This window comes from Anastrepha obliqua, chromosome 1 (assembly GCF_027943255.1).
Source record: "Anastrepha obliqua isolate idAnaObli1 chromosome 1, idAnaObli1_1.0, whole genome shotgun sequence".
NCBI lineage: Eukaryota > Metazoa > Arthropoda > Insecta > Diptera > Tephritidae > Anastrepha > Anastrepha obliqua.
The window spans coordinates 139321052-139340011 of record NC_072892.1 but is presented as its reverse complement, the minus strand read 5'-3'; the positions used below and the strand labels follow the sequence as shown (position 1 = coordinate 139340011).

Genomic DNA, 18960 nt, shown 5'->3' with positions numbered 1-18960 from the left:
TACACGGTTTTCTTGGCTGTAAAATTTTTCTCTTGAATTCATGATTTGAGTTATGTACGTTTTACTCACGACGATCCTTGCGTTTTACTAGACTAAATCCCATCAGCCCTTAATGGATTCAAGTAATTCCACAAAAACTAATGCGATTGCTTTAACTTTTTCATACAGAAATCAATTGAAGAATGGGTGATCACAGACTATTGGACACAAGTCAGGTTATCAATGGCATTGCTGTGTTGCTATCGTTCTTCGTTGGCTACAAGTACGCCTTAAAGCGACATGATGTTAGTGAAGAAGCCAAGAATTCGAAGAGTACCGATGAAGGAAGGGGGGACACCGTCGCCCCTCAGGAAGGTGTGAGTATATCCGAGCGAGATCTGCATTATATTATATATATTTTATATATAATATTCAATTATAGTTTTTTGCCAGCTTCAGCAACAACTACAAAATGGTATTAGTAGTGCGGAATGACCTGAAAATGGGTAAGGGCAAAATCGGTGCACAGTGTGGTCATGGTGCAGTTGGTGCCTATCAGAAGGCCGTTCGACGCACACCACGACTTGTGCGTGCCTGGGAGAGTACCGGTTGTGCCAAAATTGCGCTTCGTGTTGAAAGTGAACGAGAGATGATGGCGATTAAGCACGCTGCAGAAGCGAATAATCTCACTACGTGTCTGATTCGCGATGCCGGCCGTACACAAATTGAACCCAATTCGAAAACTGTTTTGGCCATTGGTCCCGCGTCCGTGGAAGACATCGACAAAGTGACAGGCCACTTGAAATTATTGTAGAGTTTCGCGTCACGTTCAAATTCAAGAATATAAAGATTACTAAAGCCATACGCTTATCATTGTGAAAGAAATCCCAGATAATAATAGACACCGCACCCAAGGTAATCTCCAGCAGTAAAAGGTTCATTTACATAAATACTTTATTCAAATATCTTATTAAACTAGTTATTGTTAATATCTAATAAATTAAGATATGTAAAAAATCCTATGAAACTTTAGTTCATCTAAAAGTGCAACCAGTCATCATCATCATTGTCATCCTGTTGATGGTGCTGCTCTTGCTTCGGCATATCCATATCCATTGAGACTTCATTAGTTTGCGATACAACTGCGTTAGCATGTATGTTGGCATCTATGCCATCATTGGCCATTTCGCCACTATCATTGAAAACCTCACTCTTCATGCTCACATCGACGCGAGCGTCATTACCACCATCCTCTTCGTCACTCTCCGAAATTGCCAAATCCTCATCGATGCCGACATTGTCATTGCTGGGCATAATAAGTGGCATTTGTGGCATGGACGCCATTTCACCTGGCATTGGTCCACCATCAGGCAAATTAGCATTGGCGTTGAATTGTGTTTGTGCAGTATCATCGTCTTTAGCATATTGTGCTTGGGTTTGGGGTGTTTGCAAGTCGTCAGCGTTATTATTATTGGTGGTACGATTACCGAAATTGAGGAAATCAGATGGATCGTAATTGGGATCCAAATCCATTGAGTCATCTAATAAAAAAATAAAAATAATAATAAATCATGAAGCATAGCTGATAAAGTAATAAAGGGCTGCCTAATAAAATCATAGTGGCGCGCACTGCGATAAAATGAAAATATAATACATATATACATATACTGAGTCCAGCCATAAGTTCTGTTACGAGTTAAGTCCGGTATAGATATGAAATTATAATATAATATTTTATTTAATGAAGTTAAATTTATGTAATCATGCAAATATTAAAAAAAAAAACACTATTAGGCCATTCAGCTATTGCAGCACGCACAGCTTCCATGGATATTGACGTCGCTGCTCGAACCAAAGATTGTTAGAGACTCTCCTGTTTTCGACAGGCCATGCATTCTAATTCTAAGCACAAACTGTAGTCAAATGGATTCAGGTCTGAACTTCCAGACGGCCAATCTTCTGCGGCTATGAACCCAGAAATGTTGTTTTTTAACCACTGCTGGCTAATGTTTGCCTTATGGGCTGGAGGATCCAACGCACTCCATTGAACTGCTTCATCAAACCTTCTAAGAGATCCTCCTAGTACTATTTTGCCCCGTCTTAACCTTTTTTCGCATGAAATGAAGAGTACATCTCTTCTCTCTCGCCTCTATAAGACAGTTCCCACCAAGCCATTACGGAGGCTGGATGGTGGCCACGCTGAGCCCTTGGAAACACATTGTTTGCGTTTTTAGAAGTACTATCATAGATTTGGTCGTTTTGCTTATTAAAAGCTTCTTCAACAGTGAAAATTTTCTCATCTGTGAAAATAATATTTTCATTGCCGTTGACTGCATGCCACCGAAGAAGCTGGTTGGATCTGTCGAGTCTAATTTTCTTCAAGCGCGTTGTCAAAAGTTGACCAGTTCAACGACGGAAGTCTATCCTGTGGAGATCATTCCTAATTAGTCATCACATCGATCTGGTAGATATATTCATTTCCCTGTACATGATTTTCTGCTTCCTAAGAAGATTTTTGCGAATTCTTTCTAGAACGGATTTCATGACTGCACTGATTCGAACCACGCGAGGACGAATTTTTTCTCGCCCAAGGCGAATCTATTAAAGGTGGTATCAGTAAATCAGCTGATTTGTATTTTTTCTTTCGTCGTGTCCATATGGCTGTCACCCCAGAATGAAACAAGGCGGTTTCATTTTTTGTTTCCTACTTTGCTAATAATATTCTCTGACAATCAAACGTACAAAACATTGTTGTTGCTCTAGTGCTACCACCTTTAAAGAATGCGCCTTGTTCGCGCCGTATGCATTGTACAATTTGTCACAGAATTTATGACAAGACTGAGTATATTCGAAGTAACGAAAAAACGAATAGAATAAAATGCTGAATAGCGCTCGGTGAATGGGTGTAAATGGAAATATGTAGAAAACCTTGCTGCTGTTGAGTGTAGAAACCAACACCACTCAATTGAACCATCGCCTCAGCGGCTTGTTGGCTGTCATCCTCACAATGTTGCTCTCCACCATCTTCCTCTGGCAAAGCAGCATTTATTGTTCAAAAACAAAATAATTGAATTACTCTTTGAGGTCTATGTGCGCGTTCAAACACTTTTAAAAGCCTAAGCTTCTCTTTGTTGGATATGTAAATAATAAAAATTTGTTAGTGCGACCAAATAGCTTACCGTTAGCAAGTTGAGGTGGTTCTATTTTCATCTCCGTTTTTATGTGCGACACATCAATTTGGTCCATACCAAACGCACCGACACTTTCCATGCCGCTGCTATTGGGTTGCATACGTTCACCTTGATCCAGTATGCTCGCAGCGTTATTTTCGTCCTCCGACACTTCCTGGAACTCTTCATCATCCGTTGAACACTGCAAATCTAGATTTGACAAATGAAAATAGAAGAAAAATCGTTAAAAACTAAAGTTAATATTTTTGGCTTGATTCCAAAACTAATGAAGGAGGAAGAACAGTTTTTAGTGTGGTAGTGGATAGGAGGAAAAGTTGTAACGTGTTTCAAGTAAATAAATTTAAAACATGAAAATACCAAAAGAAAAATCCAAAACATAGACGTAAGTACATATTTTTAAGAGTAGAGAAATCTAAAAAAAGGTGATTGATTTCAATCCTATTTAAAAACTACGTAAACCAGTAAAACCAAATAAAACAACTAAAGATAATATTAAAAAGTTTCATATGGGTATTCAAATTAATTAATGCAATCGAAAAATAAACCAAAAGATGCCGAAATAAGGGTTTAAAGCCAAACGGGTAATATTATAAAATTATTTGGTGTTTTAGTCGAATAATAAGAATATTTGTTTTTCTTTTTTGTTGTTTTGGTGTGCTTTTAACTTTTTGTTAGATTTGCATTCCTGGAAGTGGTTTGCATCACATAGACGCTGTGTTCTTGTTGGTTAGCTATTGTTGTTGTTGTTGCAATAGTAGTTGAATATTAGTCTTACCTTCTTCCAAAAAGGAATTTTGTGGGTTACTTATATTTGAGGCTAGGCTGTCCTTGCGGGGTCGGCCACGCCCACGTTTAACAGCGCTCGCATTTACTTTGACTAGAAAATAGAATTTGAGTACGCTTTAAACCAGAGTTTGGCTTATGGAATATGTTTTTTTTTTTTTAATTGTTTACTTTTAGTTTAAATGTGTGCTTGTAGTGGAAAACAATTACAAACGTCAACAAACAAAAGGGAAAGTAAACAAAGACAAAATAAAAAATAAAAAGTGCAAATCCAGAATTGACAAAAATTATTGAAATCTTTAAGCAAATGTTAAGGCTTAAAAATAGAGAAAAATCGCTTCGTCACATTAGACACGGCAAACTGTTTAGACTAGAAGAAGGAAAGAAATTATCTGATGAAAAAAAAATTGAATTCATTGAGCGTAGAAGTAAACAAAAAAAAATAAGAATAATAGGTCTGTTCATGTAAAAATTGTCCAGCAACTTGATTTCCGAGATTTCGCTCTCAAAGAGAAGAATATCAAAGAAAGAACATAAACGCAAAACCAGTAGCAATTTGCAAGTTTTACGAACAGCTGATTAAATTGTTGGCAGGGAAAATCACAAAAATTCAAAATTTGTTCACTTGAGCTACGCCGTATTAAATAAAAAAATGAAAATAAAGCAAATAAAATGCAATATAACGAGCTTCGGCATCCCATGATTTTATTTTCTTTGTCAGATGGAGAAAAACATTCCATTACCAATTGCAAATCGTAAATTTTAATTTGGGCTTATTTTTACTTTGCGATCAGCTGTTTTTCTCACTTGCAAATTCTTACAAGTAACAACTTGCAATTTCCCCTCAAAATGAAATGTCATTTTGCTCTCGCTATTTCCCCCACTTTGCAAGTTTTTTGGGCACATGAATACCAAAACGTGATAATTTGTAACAATTTTTACAAACTATTTGCTTCATGAACAGACCTATATTAATAACAGCCATTAAAGATTTTGAGTTTTTGAAGCAATTATTTCTTGCGGCTGCTCAAAAATGGCGCTCCAAATGCACAACTGAGCACACTGAACTGCACATTTTTTGAGTTGTAAACGATGAAATTTTTTAAATCGAATTAAAATTTTAACAACCTTCAAATTCAAGTTCCCGGCAATGGCAATCACGAATAAGCGCAGAAAAGAGTAACTTGTAACTTTTTTGTTAGCGATAAAATTTAAATGCTAACATTTTTAGTTTCTGATCAACATCCCGCCCCCCGTTACCCCTTTTCGAATATGCAACGCTTTAGTCCCCAGTATTAGTATTGCGCAAAAAGTTATGATAAATGAAAAGCAACCAAATGTCTCATCCAAACCCATGTGTCAGAGCCCTTCGAAGCATTAAAGAAAGCGCGCGTAGTTTTCTAGGAAGTTTTCATGAATAAAGTTAGCATAGAGAAAAAGCGTCTGCAATAGCAATTAAGACAATTAAGATGTAATAGCATAAATTATACCGCTTAACCGTTTCAGTAAAATGAAGGAAGAAAATATAGTAATAAACACACACGCAGCAGAAAGTCGTCGTCCAAAATAATGGCATCGATACTTACCTTCCTCCACAGTGTCGCGTGGTTTGCGCGGACGACCACGTCCACGCTTAACATCAGGTGGTGGTGGAGCCATATCAGCGCCACCACCTACCGTAGTTGCTGGTGCAGGAATGGTAATGCCACCAGCAAAATTGCGATGCAATGTTGACGTGGACGACGTTGCTGCCGCAGCTGATGTTGTTGGCCGCTCATTACCCTCAACATCGATAAAATCATTTTCGGGCGTACTCGAGCGACTCGTACGATGAGGAAAATCATAGTCTTGGTCATCTCCGCACCATGTGTCATCGAGCTCAGCATCAGCGCGGGCACGCTCTTGCACTTTGCTAATATTTTGTTCGAGTTGTGCGCAATGCTCGGAGAACTAATCAATTGAAAAAGGGTAATAAATGAAATAAATTTTAAACGTAGCGCAAAATACCTCTTCCAGCTGTGTGCGCGCATAATTGAGTATGACTTTGGCATTTTTGGTGAAACGCGATTCGCTGCCATTGTATTGTTCACAGTTGGATGCTATCAATTCAATGTCAGCCAAGAACTCGGCACGCGAATGGTAACGATGGGCTGCAATGTAATTTGATTTTAAATTTATACAAATTTCTTGCACACTCACTCTGCTTAAACTTCGGTTTACCTTCGACATTTTTGCCAATTGTTTCCAAATCCATTGGCCGTTTAATAATGGTGTAGTAGTCACGCACCTGTTTTTTATTGACGGGCTTCAAGAACGGCCAACTTTCCTGCATCAATTTGATCTTGCCATGCAATTGTTCAAAAATAAACGACAGCGCAACCTGATCATCATCATCTAGCAGCGGATTAATGGCTTTCTCCAGACGCATCAATTTATCTTCTTTTTCTGCTAACAGTTCAAAGCAACTTTGCAGCATGCGTTGTGCTGCAACAGTAAACGAGCTGCGTGCGCCATTGTAGAGCGTTGAATTTTCGACTATTTGATTGAGGTCGGCCAAAAATTCTTCACGATTATGGTAGCGCCGTTGACGTATGTAGTCGCGCATCGTCTGCAGATCCATTGGCTTCGTTACAATGCGATAATAGTCGGGTACAAGCTGCGATAGTTAAAGCAAATTCCAATCAAATTTTCTGTTCTGTGCTTGCGCGTTTATTAAACGTACCTTTGCATTAACTGGAAATAGGAATGGCGTCACATCAGGCATCGAGCGCAGCTCATTGAGTATCGCTTCGAGAATTGAGGACAAAACAACCACCGGATCAGTACGACGCCGGTTCGCTGTCTTATTATGGCGCTGCAAATAGTCGCAATGCAGGTCACCCGCCATGCGTCGCTTCTTTTTGCCCACCGCCTCTTTTGGCACCTTCAATAATAACGCGCGCCGACGTACATCCTCGTGACGTTTGAGCACCTTACTGCTCAAGGTTACCTTGGTGCCATCTACGTTCACTAGATCGTCGTCCTCGCAATTGGGCTCCTTTTCGACCTCTTCTTCTTGTTCTTCAGCGACGGAAACACTGGTGGAATTCGAAGGCCCTTGTAAGCCAGTGTAAAGTGGACAGGCCTTATTAGTACGCATATGACCAACCTATAAGAATATTTACATATAAATGTATTTGCTCCGCTCCGCTCTCTCTATCACAGAATTTACCTGGCCACAGGCACCGCATTTCAACTTCAAGTCTGGCTTCAATTTGAACTTCTTGCGTGACGGACTGACTTCTTTGTGCGGTGCGTCACGTTCTTTATGCGAAGAGCCACCAGATGATTTGGGATCACCCAGCGAAGTCGGCATGCCGCCAGGCTGCAGCTTTTGATTCTGTGCCAGCAGTGCCAGCCTTTCGCGTTCCTGATTTCGCTTGATGCGCCGCAATTGCTCCTGTATGCGCCGCTTCTCACGCTTCATTTCTTCCTTTTGCTGTTCGTCCAGAGTGGCGAATTGTTTGATGAATTGCTCATCCTTCGTTGTGCGTATCATCACGTACGCATCGATGATCGGCTGGCGACGCACAATTTCTACTCGCGTATATTCCTTACCCTCGTGATCTTTAAAGGTGCGCGTTATCTTAAGTATGCGACCCTGATTTGGATTCGCAACTGGCTGTTGTGAATTATCGTCTTTACCATCTTTTGCTTTACCACTCTTTCCACCCTCTTGATCTTCCATAATTTTCTTTAATAACTCTTCGCGCTCTTGCTCCTCGCGTTCGAGTGAGAGTTGTGTGGAGGTCTTCTTATTTGAGAGCATATTCTCCAAATTTTTACCCAGTTCTTCAAGATCGGACTCTTCAGATGCCGAAGACTCATCCTCATCGGTGGAGAGCACCTCGGAGCTTGCTAGCACACGGTTTTGAAGATCGAAAATGCGCTGGCATTCCTCCTTGTAACGTTCTTGATGTTCTGCAATGGAGAAACGATTGCCACGCGAAAACTTATCCATGCCTTGTTCACCAGCTTTGGCCTTTTCCGTGGAAAGCGTACGCACCACGTCGATAACTTCCCAGCGAGACAACTTTCGTATCTCCTCCTCAGGCACTTTAAATTTTCGCAGTAATTCCTTTGCACGCTGCAGCGGAAGACGACGCAAATCGGCATCTGTGCCTGTGACTGTGCGCTTGGGTTGCGACTCTTGTTCTTCTTTGGTTTGCTGAAGGAGAACATAGGTAATGACGAGAAGGTGCCAAATGATGCATGCAGAAACTCACCGTAGGCTTGTTAGGCACGCGCACATAAGAAAAACCTTCGCCACATCCCGTCGGGTCAGCTGGCCCCGTCAATTGCAGCAGACACTTGCCGCGCATTGCCTGTATGTAAGCACTAGAAAAACCAAAAATTACGTACACGCGTTTCTTGAGAATTAATATAATTTTAATATATTACTAACCGGGTTGTATTCCAGGGTGCCACTTTAACTTCATCGTCCAACTTCAGCTGTGCTTCTTCATCGTCATCTTCTTGTGGAGCAAATATGAACTTTTCGCCATAGCCAGCATCTTTCAGCCTCTGTTCAGCTGCAATCATGCTAAAGAAGGCACAACACTGTTCCGGCGAAACCATTGCGCGTATTTCTTCCTCAGATGGCAATCGGAATTCCGGCTTGATAACCCACCAGTTCGAGTCCATACCTGTGCGCTTAAAATCCGCACATTGCTTCAAACGCTTGCGTATGCTGCTTTCCGAGTGCGCCGGGAACGCGCGCTTAATGTCGTCCATTCGTATGCGTCGCGGATTGTCAGAACTCTTCCAAAATAAACGATAAATGAACACCTGAAAGTAAAAAAAAAAACATTTAAATACGTTTTTTTATTTTCAATTATTTTCACATATCTACCTGCAAAAAGTCCCTTGTGAAATTATTTGCACGTTTTGAATTCGGGCCGGGGACTTCATAAATCGGACACTCCTGGCCCACGGTGAACAACGCGTTCACAGCGCGCACCCAATAATTGCTTCGGTTTCGTATTACAAGGAAATCCGTGTGGTTGATATTGTGCGGATAGATCGGTGCGCGGTACATATTATTTTCCAGTGCTTGTATACAGTGGCCTGGTTGCAGTATACCCAAAAATGGACTCGTGTGCGCAAAAGCGACTTCACCATATTTAAAGTCCTGCGGCCCATTGTCTTTAGCAGCTTTGCGCTTGTAATAGTTTTTGATTTTTGAACACATACCAACCTGTTTAAACAAACAACAATCAAAACATAATTTCAAAAACTTTATAGAATCGCTGGCTTACTTGATTCATCAACGGTGGATGTTCCTCACAAAATTCACATAAAATTATATCGCCATCTTTGCCACTTAAATCTTCAGGATTACGCATGAAGAACACGTCTCCACCACCGGAGGCAATACGTTCCAGCTCGCGTTGTTTGGCCTTCTTGGCTATATATTTAAATAGTGGCAGCACACTATGCGGCCCTGGAGAAGCCAATGGACCGTGAGAGAAACGCTTCAGTGGCGGGCGATGGAAAGCGCGCAGTTTCATAGGGCCCATATATGTCTAAACGATAAAAAAGGAAATTTAGAAGATAAAAAAATTTAGAAAATAATAAAAATTAGAAGATAAAAAAATTAGAAGATACAAAAAAAAATGTGAAGATGAAAAAAATTTAGAAGATAAAAAAAATGTAGAAGATAAAAAATATTTAGAAAATAAAAAAAAAAATGAGGAGACATAAAAATGTAGAAGATAAAAAAAAGTTAGAAGATAAAAAATATTTAGAAAATAAAAAAAAATATGAGGAGACATAAAAATGTAGAATATAAAAAAAAATTAGAATTTAGAAGAGAAAGAAAAAATTTAAGAGATAAAAAAATTTAGAAGAGAAACAAAAATATGAGATAAAAAAATTTAGAACATAAAAAAATGTAGAAAAAAAAAAGATTAGAAGATTAAAAACAATTAGAAGATAAAAAAATGTAGAAGATAAAAAAATAAAAAAAAATTGAGGAGATAAAAAAATTTAGAAAATAAAAAAAAAAAATTAGGGAGATAAAAAAATGTGGAAGATAAAAAAATGTAGAAGATAAAGAGATTGGTTGGGCACCTATTGCGGCGCGACCCTGGTGGTGGATAGGGTACGCCACAGTTATCTTCTGTGGTTAAGTAGGTCATAGCCTCGGTAAAAGCCTACTCGCGAACCAGCCTAGTTCTCGTCAACCAACAACTATGGTAGGGGGAACAACATGTAGTGCGGTGTTACTGCACGCGTGCCGTAATTGCCATAATTGCTGGCAGTGACCCATATCCACTTCGGTGGATGGCGAGAAGCCACTCGTATTAGTAGGTCATGTCTCTGCTAATACGAATGGAGTAAACATGGACTCACGGGGAGAAGGCCACTTCCTTACATCAAAGGCTACCAATCCAAGGTGGAACAGCACACGCCGAGGGATGCATGGCTTAGGGTGAGCTAAGTCGCTAGTATGCGGACTCTGGGGCACCTGTCGCACCCCAGTTTAAATTCGACTTACCACGGCATAGGGCTCTGGCGTGGCGAACCCCATTATTTCCCTACTAATATCTCTGGTTACGACTGCTGACTCGTCAGCTGAGTGACCGCCCCGCAAAAATGAATAATACAAACAAAAAACAAACAACGCAACAAAAAATTCCTTCCCGACGTGGAAGACCTCTTGGCTCCACCAAACTTATGGCGGGGTCAAAAACCACCCCTTCGGTGTCGAAAGTGCTCACTAAGAGCAAAACCGTCAAAGAGACACCACCGCATTCTCTTGTGGCTTCTTCCTCCAAAACCGATTCGGCTGCGGAGAAACAAACAATAACCAAAACTGTTTTGCCAGAAACTGGGAAAACTAATCGGACAGAAGTCTCCAAAAAACCTGTCCCTCCTCATCTCCGTCGATATAGAGACAAAAGACGCGCCACTTTCCTTATGGAAAAGCTCGGCAAAACCCCTGAGGAGGAGCTGTCCGACCAACAAAGGGCAACTCTCGATTGGGCCCGGGAATTCCTTCGGAAGCATGAGGCGTCCAAAGAAAAACCGAGTGCAGCTAAGCGGCAGCGGTCTTCAGAGGATCCTCATAGCTCCAACGACCCCAAGAAGCACAAAGCTTCCTCTGAGGTCAAAATACGCAAGTTCTGCGAAGTTGCCAGAGATAGTCTGGTCATGGCGGTGGTGGATAAGAGCCACCCTGACGGTTTCATCTCTCCATCAAACTGGAAGATTGTGGAGAGAAAACTTCAGTTGGGATACCTGGACGTTCTGAAACAGAACCCAGGGCCTCCTCCTTTCTGCTCTGACGCGGGATGGTTCCAGGCAAGGGTCAAGTTGATCGCGTGCTCGGATCAACGTTCTGTCAACCTGTACGGCATGGCCCTCGACCGGCTCGGCGAGGTATGGCCCGGGGCGAATCTTAAGCTCGTCAATAAGAGCGAAATACCAAACCAACCACGCGGCAGAGCAAGAGTACCTCTAGAGCCATCCGATCCGGAAACTATTCTGGAGCTACTGAAGATCGGAAACCCGAACCTACCCACCGAAAACTGGAAACTCCAGGCATATCACGTTGCTCCTGGACCAGGAAAGCGTTAAAGCACTGGACGACCGCAAGGGGATTGTGGCGTTCGGGTTCATCACCACTACCATTTGGACCTATCAGCCGAAAAATCTCCTCGCACCCAGCGAAGAGAGTACGGCGGTCCCCAAGATGGATGTCGATAAGCCTCTCTCACAAGCTTCGACGATTGAGTCCGACTCGGAATCGAACAGCGAACTTGTGGGACACTTATTTAACATTCAACTCGGGGACGAGGATAGACTTCTAAATAGCAGTGATGACGCGAACGACACAGTCATTGAATGTGCGTCTAAAAGTGCTGCAGATTAATCTGCACCACTCTAAGGCTACCTCGGCAGCCCTCATTCTTCGTCTCTCTGACCTCAGAGAAGACATCATTCTCATCCAAGAACCTTGGATATCAAGCAACAAGATATGCGGCCTAAAAGATAGGCACTACACCTTGTTTCAAGGTGAGGCTAACGTTAGATCGCGCTCTTGTATTCTCATTCGAAAACATATTAATGCTTTTCTTCTTCCCTTTAGCAACGCTGACACCACTGCCATAGAGGTTGAAGCTGTCCACGGCCCGATCTGGATTGTGTCGGCTTACATGCCTTACGACGCAGCGGAGGCGCCTCCTCCTGAAGCAGTGAGAAGGCTCGTCAATACGGCGCATCTGAAGCAGAAACGCATCATCATTGGAGCAGACGCTAATGCCCATCATATTGTTTGGGGTAGTACAAACAACAACACACGAGGTGAGCAACTCTTTGACTACATTCTAGCGAATAAGCTTGATATATGTAATAGAGGTGATGTCCCTACGTTTCTTAACTCGTCTAGAAGAGAGGTACTCGATATTACTCTTGCTAGCGAATCATGTACACAACTGGTGCAGGACTGGAGCGTTGATAAACAGCACTCTTTTTCCGACCACCAATATATAACATTCACTTTAAAAGCCGAAACGGCAAAACCCATGAAGTACCTTAACAAAAAACGTATGAATTGGATCAAATATAAAGAACATCTTGCCACTGGACTTCCTGATATCAGGCAGTTTGAAATGGCAAATAAAAACGATATCGAAAACGCTGTCAACATGATAACGAAGACGTGTCAAAGCGCAGCACGACAATCTTGCCCCCTGACGAAAACAGGAGGTAAGCATAAACCTTTTTGGTGGACTCCAGAAATCTCAGAACTTCGCAATCGAACTCGAAAACTCTTTAACCAATCTAAAATAACAGACGAATGGGAAGAATATCGACAATGTCTCAAAGACTTTAAGAAAGCCGTCAGAAGTGCAAAACGCACATCCTGGCGATCATACACTCAAGAATTAGAGAACACTTCAGAAGTAAGCAGGCTACGCAAGATTCTTGCTTCAAACCCAGTCTCTCCCAGTTTTATCATGACTCAAGATGAAACTTGGACTACTTCAACTGACCACACTCTTAGAATACTTCTAGAATCTCACTTTCCAGGCTGTGTTGCCAACTTACCTGCACTTCCCAGTACTCTTCAGAGTAATTATGGGAATAGATCAGATCTAATCAGCTCTAATAGCATCTCTACAGCAATACTAAGCTTTAAAAAATTTAAATCACCAGGTCCTGACAACATCATTCCAGCAGAACTTCAAGAAGGACTGGAAGTTCTACTGCCTTGGTTAACAAGGATCTTTAACAAGTGTTTAAACCTCTCTTACCTCCCGACAATTTGGAAGAAATCGAAGGTAGTATTCATTCCGAAAACGGGGAAGCCTTCACACTGCAAACCAAACGACTTCAGGCCCATTAGCCTAACCTCTTTTTGCTTAAAGGCTTTTGAAAAAGTCTTAGATGAGCAAATCAAAACCCAACTTGATACTAAGTTGATCTCTGAGGCCCAACATGCCTACACTAAAGGGAAATCGACTGAAACGGCACTTCATTCACTGGTGCAAACAGTGGAAACTTCCCTTCACAATAAGGAGTACTCTCTTGTCGCATTTATGGACATAGAAGGTGCTTTTAATAATATTGAACCCAACGCTATTTTGTCTGAAATTGCCAAATTGGGTATTAATTACTCCATCCGAAAGATGATCGAACAAATGCTCCAAAATAGAATAATCACTTCAGAGCTTGGGTTAAGCCGCATGAGAATGTACGCCGTCAAAGGCACTCCTCAAGGCGGAGTACTTTCACCCCTTCTCTGGAATCTCGCTGTAAACAGTTTGCTTCGAAATCTCGAAAAAGCAGGCTGCAAGGTTGTAGCCTATGCAGATGACATTGCTCTCTGCGTGTCAGGCAAACACCTGAATACCCTCACTGAGCTCATGCAACGCTCAATCAATATTCTGTCAAAATGGTGCACCGAAAGCGGACTAAATGCGAATCCAGCAAAGACAGATCTTGTTCTCTTCAATAGGAAACAACAATCTCCTCCACTGCAAACAATAACTTTAAAAGGGGAATCATTACTCCTATCTGATTCAGCTAAATATCTAGGAGTTATTCTAGATAGGAAGTTGAGTTGGAAATTGAACATCGAAAACAGATGTAAAAAAGCTTTTATAGCTCTCTATACTTGTAAGAAAGCTATAGGCAAAACCTGGGGTTTTTCACCTCGGATCATTTATTGGATATACACCTCGATCATCAAACCGATACTCTTCTACGGTGTGGTTGTATGGTGGACAGCACTCGAAAAACGGTGCAGAGTAGCCACAATTGATCGAGTTCAAAGAACAGCCTGCCTCCTGATAACAGGATGCTTAAGTACAACACCTACTAAGGCTCTAAATACGTTGCTTCACTTGTTCCCTATCGATCTGGCTGGCAAAGCGATTGCAGCGAAAGCAGCGACACGCATGAATGCCATATCGAAATGGAATAGGTATCTTGGCCATTCAGCCATACTGAACAGGAACACTGTTATCTCTCCCGACATAGACTATCATGTAAGTCTTCCATCACCACCCTTGCTATTCTCCTGTTCACTCCCAACTAGGGAAGAATGGAAGACAAATCTAACCGAAATCGATGGCCCGCTGATTATATATACAGATGGTTCAAAACAAGACGGCAAAGTGTGATTTGGAATCTTTTCCAAATCCCCTCACATCAATCTATCATTTAGATTACCCGACTACTGCAGCGTATTCCAAGCGGAAGTACGCGCTATCTGGTATGCTGCGAAAACTCTCTTAGAAAATAGAATATCACTAGAGGATATCCGCTTTTTCACCGACAGTCAAGCGGCCGTTCGAGCACTCAGCTCCTCTTATACCCACTCAGATGTGGTTCGATCCTGTCTCTTATCTCTTAACGAGATAAGTATTCAGAATTCTGTCCAAGTTATCTGGATACCGGGTCACAGTGGATTCGAAGGTAACTGCAAAGCTGATGAGCTCGCAAGAGCTGGGGCTGCGCAATCAAATGTTAGTGACTTACCCACAATCCACATTCCGCTCGCAACATGTAAAATGCTCATCGATCGAGAATTTCACAGCATTGCTGATCGGAGGTGGCGAGTGGAAACTACTTGCGTTACGACCAGACAAATCTGGCCATCCTACAATCTGAAACAGACAAAAACCCTTATAAGTCTTTCGAAACACGAGCTAAGGCATATAACATCTCTTATCACCGGCCACTGCCTTTTGGGCACTCACGCACGTCGGCTCGGGGTTCCTCAGAACGACCTGTGCAGATACTGCGAGGACGAAGATGAGGAAGTATCGAGCAGACATTTGCTGTACAGTTGTCCGGGTCTAGCCAGAAGTCGACTCGCTCTTCTAGGCTCTCCAACAATTGACAATCTTTCAGTACTCTCGGACCTGAAAATCGAATCTCTCATCAAATTTTCGAAACGAATTAATATCTTTGATCAAAATCCACAATAAAAATCTCGGTTAGGTGGGGAAATCATTTAAAATAATGAGCTCTAGGGCAACACAACGGACCCAACTTGCGGTCTATGTGGCACTCCGATGCGGGGTCACCCTTAAACCAACCAACCAACCAAGAAAATTTCAAATATAAAAAAAATTAGAAGATTAAAAAAAATTTAGAAGATAAAAAAAAATTTAGAAGATAAAAAAAATTAGAAGTTAAAAAAAATTAGAAGATAAACAAAAAATTAGAACATAAAAAAATGTAGAATATAAAAAACAAAAGATAAACAAAAAATTTAGAAGATATAGAAAAATTTAGATACAAAACAAATTTAGGAGATAAAAATAAAAATTTAGAAGAAAAATTCAGAAGATAAAAAAAATTTAGGACATAAAAAAAATGAGGAGATAAAAAATGTAGAAATAAAAAAAAATTGGAAGAGAAACAAAAAATTAAGGAGATAAAAAAATGTAGAAGATTTTTCTTGTAAAAAAATATGCGTACCGGTATAAATGGCGATCGTAGCTCAACTACTGGTGTCGAATGCTGTATCAAATTGCCACCACCCACTTTAAGGCGCAATGTTGGCTCTGTCTTGGGCTGATAGTACCTGTTAAATTTAGTAATTTTAATAATAATTATTTTACATTAATAAAACAAAAATCGGTTTGACTTACGAATCATTCGAAATGTTAAATGGATCGCGATCTGGGCTTTTTGGTGGCGGCGGTGGTGTATCCTCGGCTAACACATTAATAACGCCAGCCTTGCCTAGCAAAATCTTTGATTTCTTGACGTGTGGATGAGGTATTTTAATTTTCGGTGGAGGGCCCGTATTTTTGCTGATTTTCGATGGATCGATATCGTCGGGTATGCCAAGAATAATATTCTCATCATTTGGATCGAGTGTGAGCACTTTAGGCTTCGGTATTTTGGTCATCTGTTCGGCGTCCCAGATGATTTCATCCTCCCATTTGCCATAGATCAGCTCTTCATTCTCAACTGGAAAGATGCTGTACCAGGTGTCATCCACTGCTTCTGGTGCTTTCTTTTGAATACTGTAATAGCAAAAAGTTATGATGATATATTATGAAACAAATGTTATTTTGTAATTTGTATGCTTACATTTGACTTGCTTTCTTGCTGGAAGACGTGCCACTACTACCTTGCTTGCCAGTACCTGTGCTTCCAGATACTGGCATTGTTTTACCGGGTTGGCTGAAGGCGCCGGCTGTGCGTGAGCCGCTTGATGGCAACCAGCCAGCAGCTATTGTTTTTGAGTTTAATTTTTGCAAAACTTTCGCTTTAATATCGTTGCCATCCCAAACAACCTCATCCTCCCAATGCAGTTGCGAGACCATCAAAAACGCGTCATCCGCTATTGGCTCACCCTTTATTTCGATATCACCTTCCATTGGCACTGGTGCTTGGTGTTCTGATATGCCACCCTTTTGTGGAGCTCCTGAAGGTTTTGTTTTAAAGCCGTAGTTGAAACCCTCCCCAGAATCGCAAACATCCAACATGTCGTACCAGATTTGAGCGGGGCCGTAACGCCAATCAGCGATTTTGGGCTTGTTTTCATTATTTTCGCCATTCTCTGGGCCTTCGGGCTTTACATCCTCATTGTTTGAAATGCTCAGCAATTTATCTTCATCATCGGAAAAGCATTGATTTGGCATCGGGTCGGGGCCATAATGAAGGCCGAACCCCTTTTTTTTGGGCTCTTCCGAATCGCTTGTAGAATCAGAACCGGGATTTGGATTCTACAATGTAAGAATAAATAAGTATATTGAATTATTATTTAAAAAGAAAAACTAATACTTTTTGATCCCGTGAATGCTTTCGTCGTCGCCTCCTTTTTTTAACGCTCCGCCAAATTTGTGGTAAACTTGACGGCTTTCCAGGGCCGAAAAGTCGTGAAAAACGCAGCACTTTGTCCGGTCGAAAATCGGGAAACAATTCTCTAACATCCACATTAGCGTACTTAGAAGGTAACATATCTGCTAAGGGTGTATCCAACTTGCGTTCTGTTGCTAAAATTAAAAATACAAAAATTTAAAATAAATTCCTTAGACATCTCATTCTAACCCACGTTTTTCCGATTTCGTGTCTGGACTTAAATTATCAGGGCCATTTGCCTTGACTGAACCATCCGCATTACTGCTGCCCGTTGAAGCGCTACGTATAGGTGCAAGCGGCGGTGGCATTAATTCTTTGTCATCTTTTGTAAGGCCTGAAAAAATAATTTATTAATTACAGTAAAATTAACTAAGTTTTAAAGTTTTTTACTTGAAGCTTCAACTTTTGTGGCGGGTATTGCATCCTCGAGATCCTCGAGCATATTCGACTCATTTGTTGGTGGCGTACGCGGACAGTCTTCGGACATTTCGTTTATGTCTGAATAATCTACGGCATCGTCATCCTTCACAATTTCACCATCATCTTCGTTATCGGCTTCGTTTCCATCACTGTTAGAAAACCCCGCTTTTAATGCATCGAAATCACTCATTTGGTGCTTGGGTGGATCCACATCATCGAGCTCATCTTTTTCAGTCTCTATTACCTCATTTAATAACGAGTTCAGGCCCAATCTGCAAGTGTTTATTCTATGAATATGCATGTTAAATTTTTACATAATTTTGTTCTGGCTAGACAAAACTTTGGCTTAGAATTTTTTATGAGTGCAAATGATATAAAGATTTATCTCTACATTATCAGCATCAAGCAAAGCATGTAGAAGTATTAGCTATTGTAGTTAATGCTCTGAAAATGCCATTTTTAACTCAGCTGGAAAAGCTATTAATGTTAAAAATTGAAGGAATTCCATCACTACTGTCGCCTCTTCTTTGCTTAATGTCTTAAGAGAATACTGTGTAACTGATATATCTCCAGCTCTATTGAGTGATAACGGCACCACTACTACTATTTCGCTTGAATTTGTGTTGCAGGCAAAAAAACGTGTGCCACTAACCAAAAGAAAAGAAATATTGAATTTTTTCATCCACTGGAATCTTTGTACTAAATTAGTGAACCTATTAATTTTATATTTAAATATGCAATCTACTAGACAAGATTGTAAATCATAGACTGAAACCAAATTCCAAAAACATACTTGGACAATGAACCAATGTGTTCACGAAATTCCGAATCGAATGGATTGCCTGCGTCATCATCCACCAATTTTCCTTCAGAGTCTATGTTGCCAAATAGTATTCCGGTTAAGTCGATTCCGAAGCCACCACCGGCGCTATCACCAGAGCCTCCGCCACCACGTCCTGTGGAGCCGTCATCATCACTATCGGAACTCATATTTTAAGTAAGTTTCGCAACTGGTACTTCTATAAATATTTTGCACAAATAAAATGTGAACACTTAACAAAGAATGTTTCACGAGATATCAGAAATTTGCATTCTTATTATTATTACTATTCGATTTATATTATTTCATCTGAAATCTAAATTCACAATTTTGCAAAGACAAGAAAAATAAAATGTCACTTATATCTCCGGTGCTGCCAACTTTTGCGATTAATTT

General features: G+C 40.8%; 2 protein-coding genes across 4 annotated transcripts; one reads left to right on the top strand and one right to left on the bottom strand.

The window, feature by feature from the left end:
- The first annotated feature begins 168 nt into the window (after nucleotides 1-168).
- LOC129236316 (probable peptidyl-tRNA hydrolase 2) lies at nucleotides 169-935 on the top strand. The gene is made up of 2 exons (XM_054870633.1): nucleotides 169-356; nucleotides 422-935. The coding sequence occupies exons 1-2, from the start codon at nucleotides 183-185 to the stop codon at nucleotides 791-793; spliced, it is 546 nt and encodes a 181-aa protein (XP_054726608.1). The 5' UTR covers nucleotides 169-182; the 3' UTR covers nucleotides 794-935.
- LOC129236315 (transcription initiation factor TFIID subunit 1) lies at nucleotides 916-18908 on the bottom strand. Of its 3 annotated transcripts, XM_054870632.1 has the most exons (20): nucleotides 18538-18908; nucleotides 17715-18016; nucleotides 17518-17658; nucleotides 17247-17458; nucleotides 16551-17188; nucleotides 16103-16483; nucleotides 15930-16035; nucleotides 9251-9517; nucleotides 8845-9189; nucleotides 8398-8780; nucleotides 8219-8330; nucleotides 7165-8160; nucleotides 6676-7101; nucleotides 6174-6609; nucleotides 5961-6103; nucleotides 5540-5903; nucleotides 3946-4047; nucleotides 3159-3359; nucleotides 2908-3009; nucleotides 916-1520 (listed from the first exon to the last, which is right to left on the bottom strand). In XM_054870632.1, exons 1-20 carry the CDS (start codon nucleotides 18732-18734, stop codon nucleotides 1018-1020), a joined length of 6357 nt encoding a protein of 2118 aa, XP_054726607.1. In that variant the 5' UTR covers nucleotides 18735-18908; the 3' UTR covers nucleotides 916-1017. The 3 variants fall into 3 exon arrangements, with proteins under 3 accessions (XP_054726607.1, XP_054726605.1, XP_054726606.1); XM_054870630.1 differs by lacking the exon at nucleotides 2908-3009; XM_054870631.1 differs by lacking the exons at nucleotides 2908-3009; nucleotides 3946-4047 and having other exon boundaries at nucleotides 18538-18907.
- Nucleotides 18909-18960: the final 52 nt, after the last annotated feature.

What these genes read in the sequence shown, in the direction of transcription:
- LOC129236316 (XM_054870633.1), top strand. Translation starts at nt 183, where the DNA reads ATGGGTGATCACAGACTATTGGACACAAGTCAGGTTATCAATGGCATT. An exon ending in CCGTCGCCCCTCAGGAAGGT is followed by an intron (nt 357 to 421) that starts GTGAGTATATCC and finishes ATTCAATTATAG; the next exon opens with TTTTTTGCCAGCTTCAGCAA.
- LOC129236315 (XM_054870632.1), bottom strand. Translation starts at nt 18,734, where the DNA reads ATGAGTTCCGATAGTGATGATGACGGCTCCACAGGACGTGGTGGCGGA. An exon ending in ATCCACCGTTGATGAATCAA is followed by an intron (nt 9,190 to 9,250) that starts GTAAGCCAGCGA and finishes TTGTTTAAACAG; the next exon opens with GTTGGTATGTGTTCAAAAAT. An exon ending in AATGCGGTGCCTGTGGCCAG is followed by an intron (nt 7,102 to 7,164) that starts GTAAATTCTGTG and finishes ATATTCTTATAG; the next exon opens with GTTGGTCATATGCGTACTAA.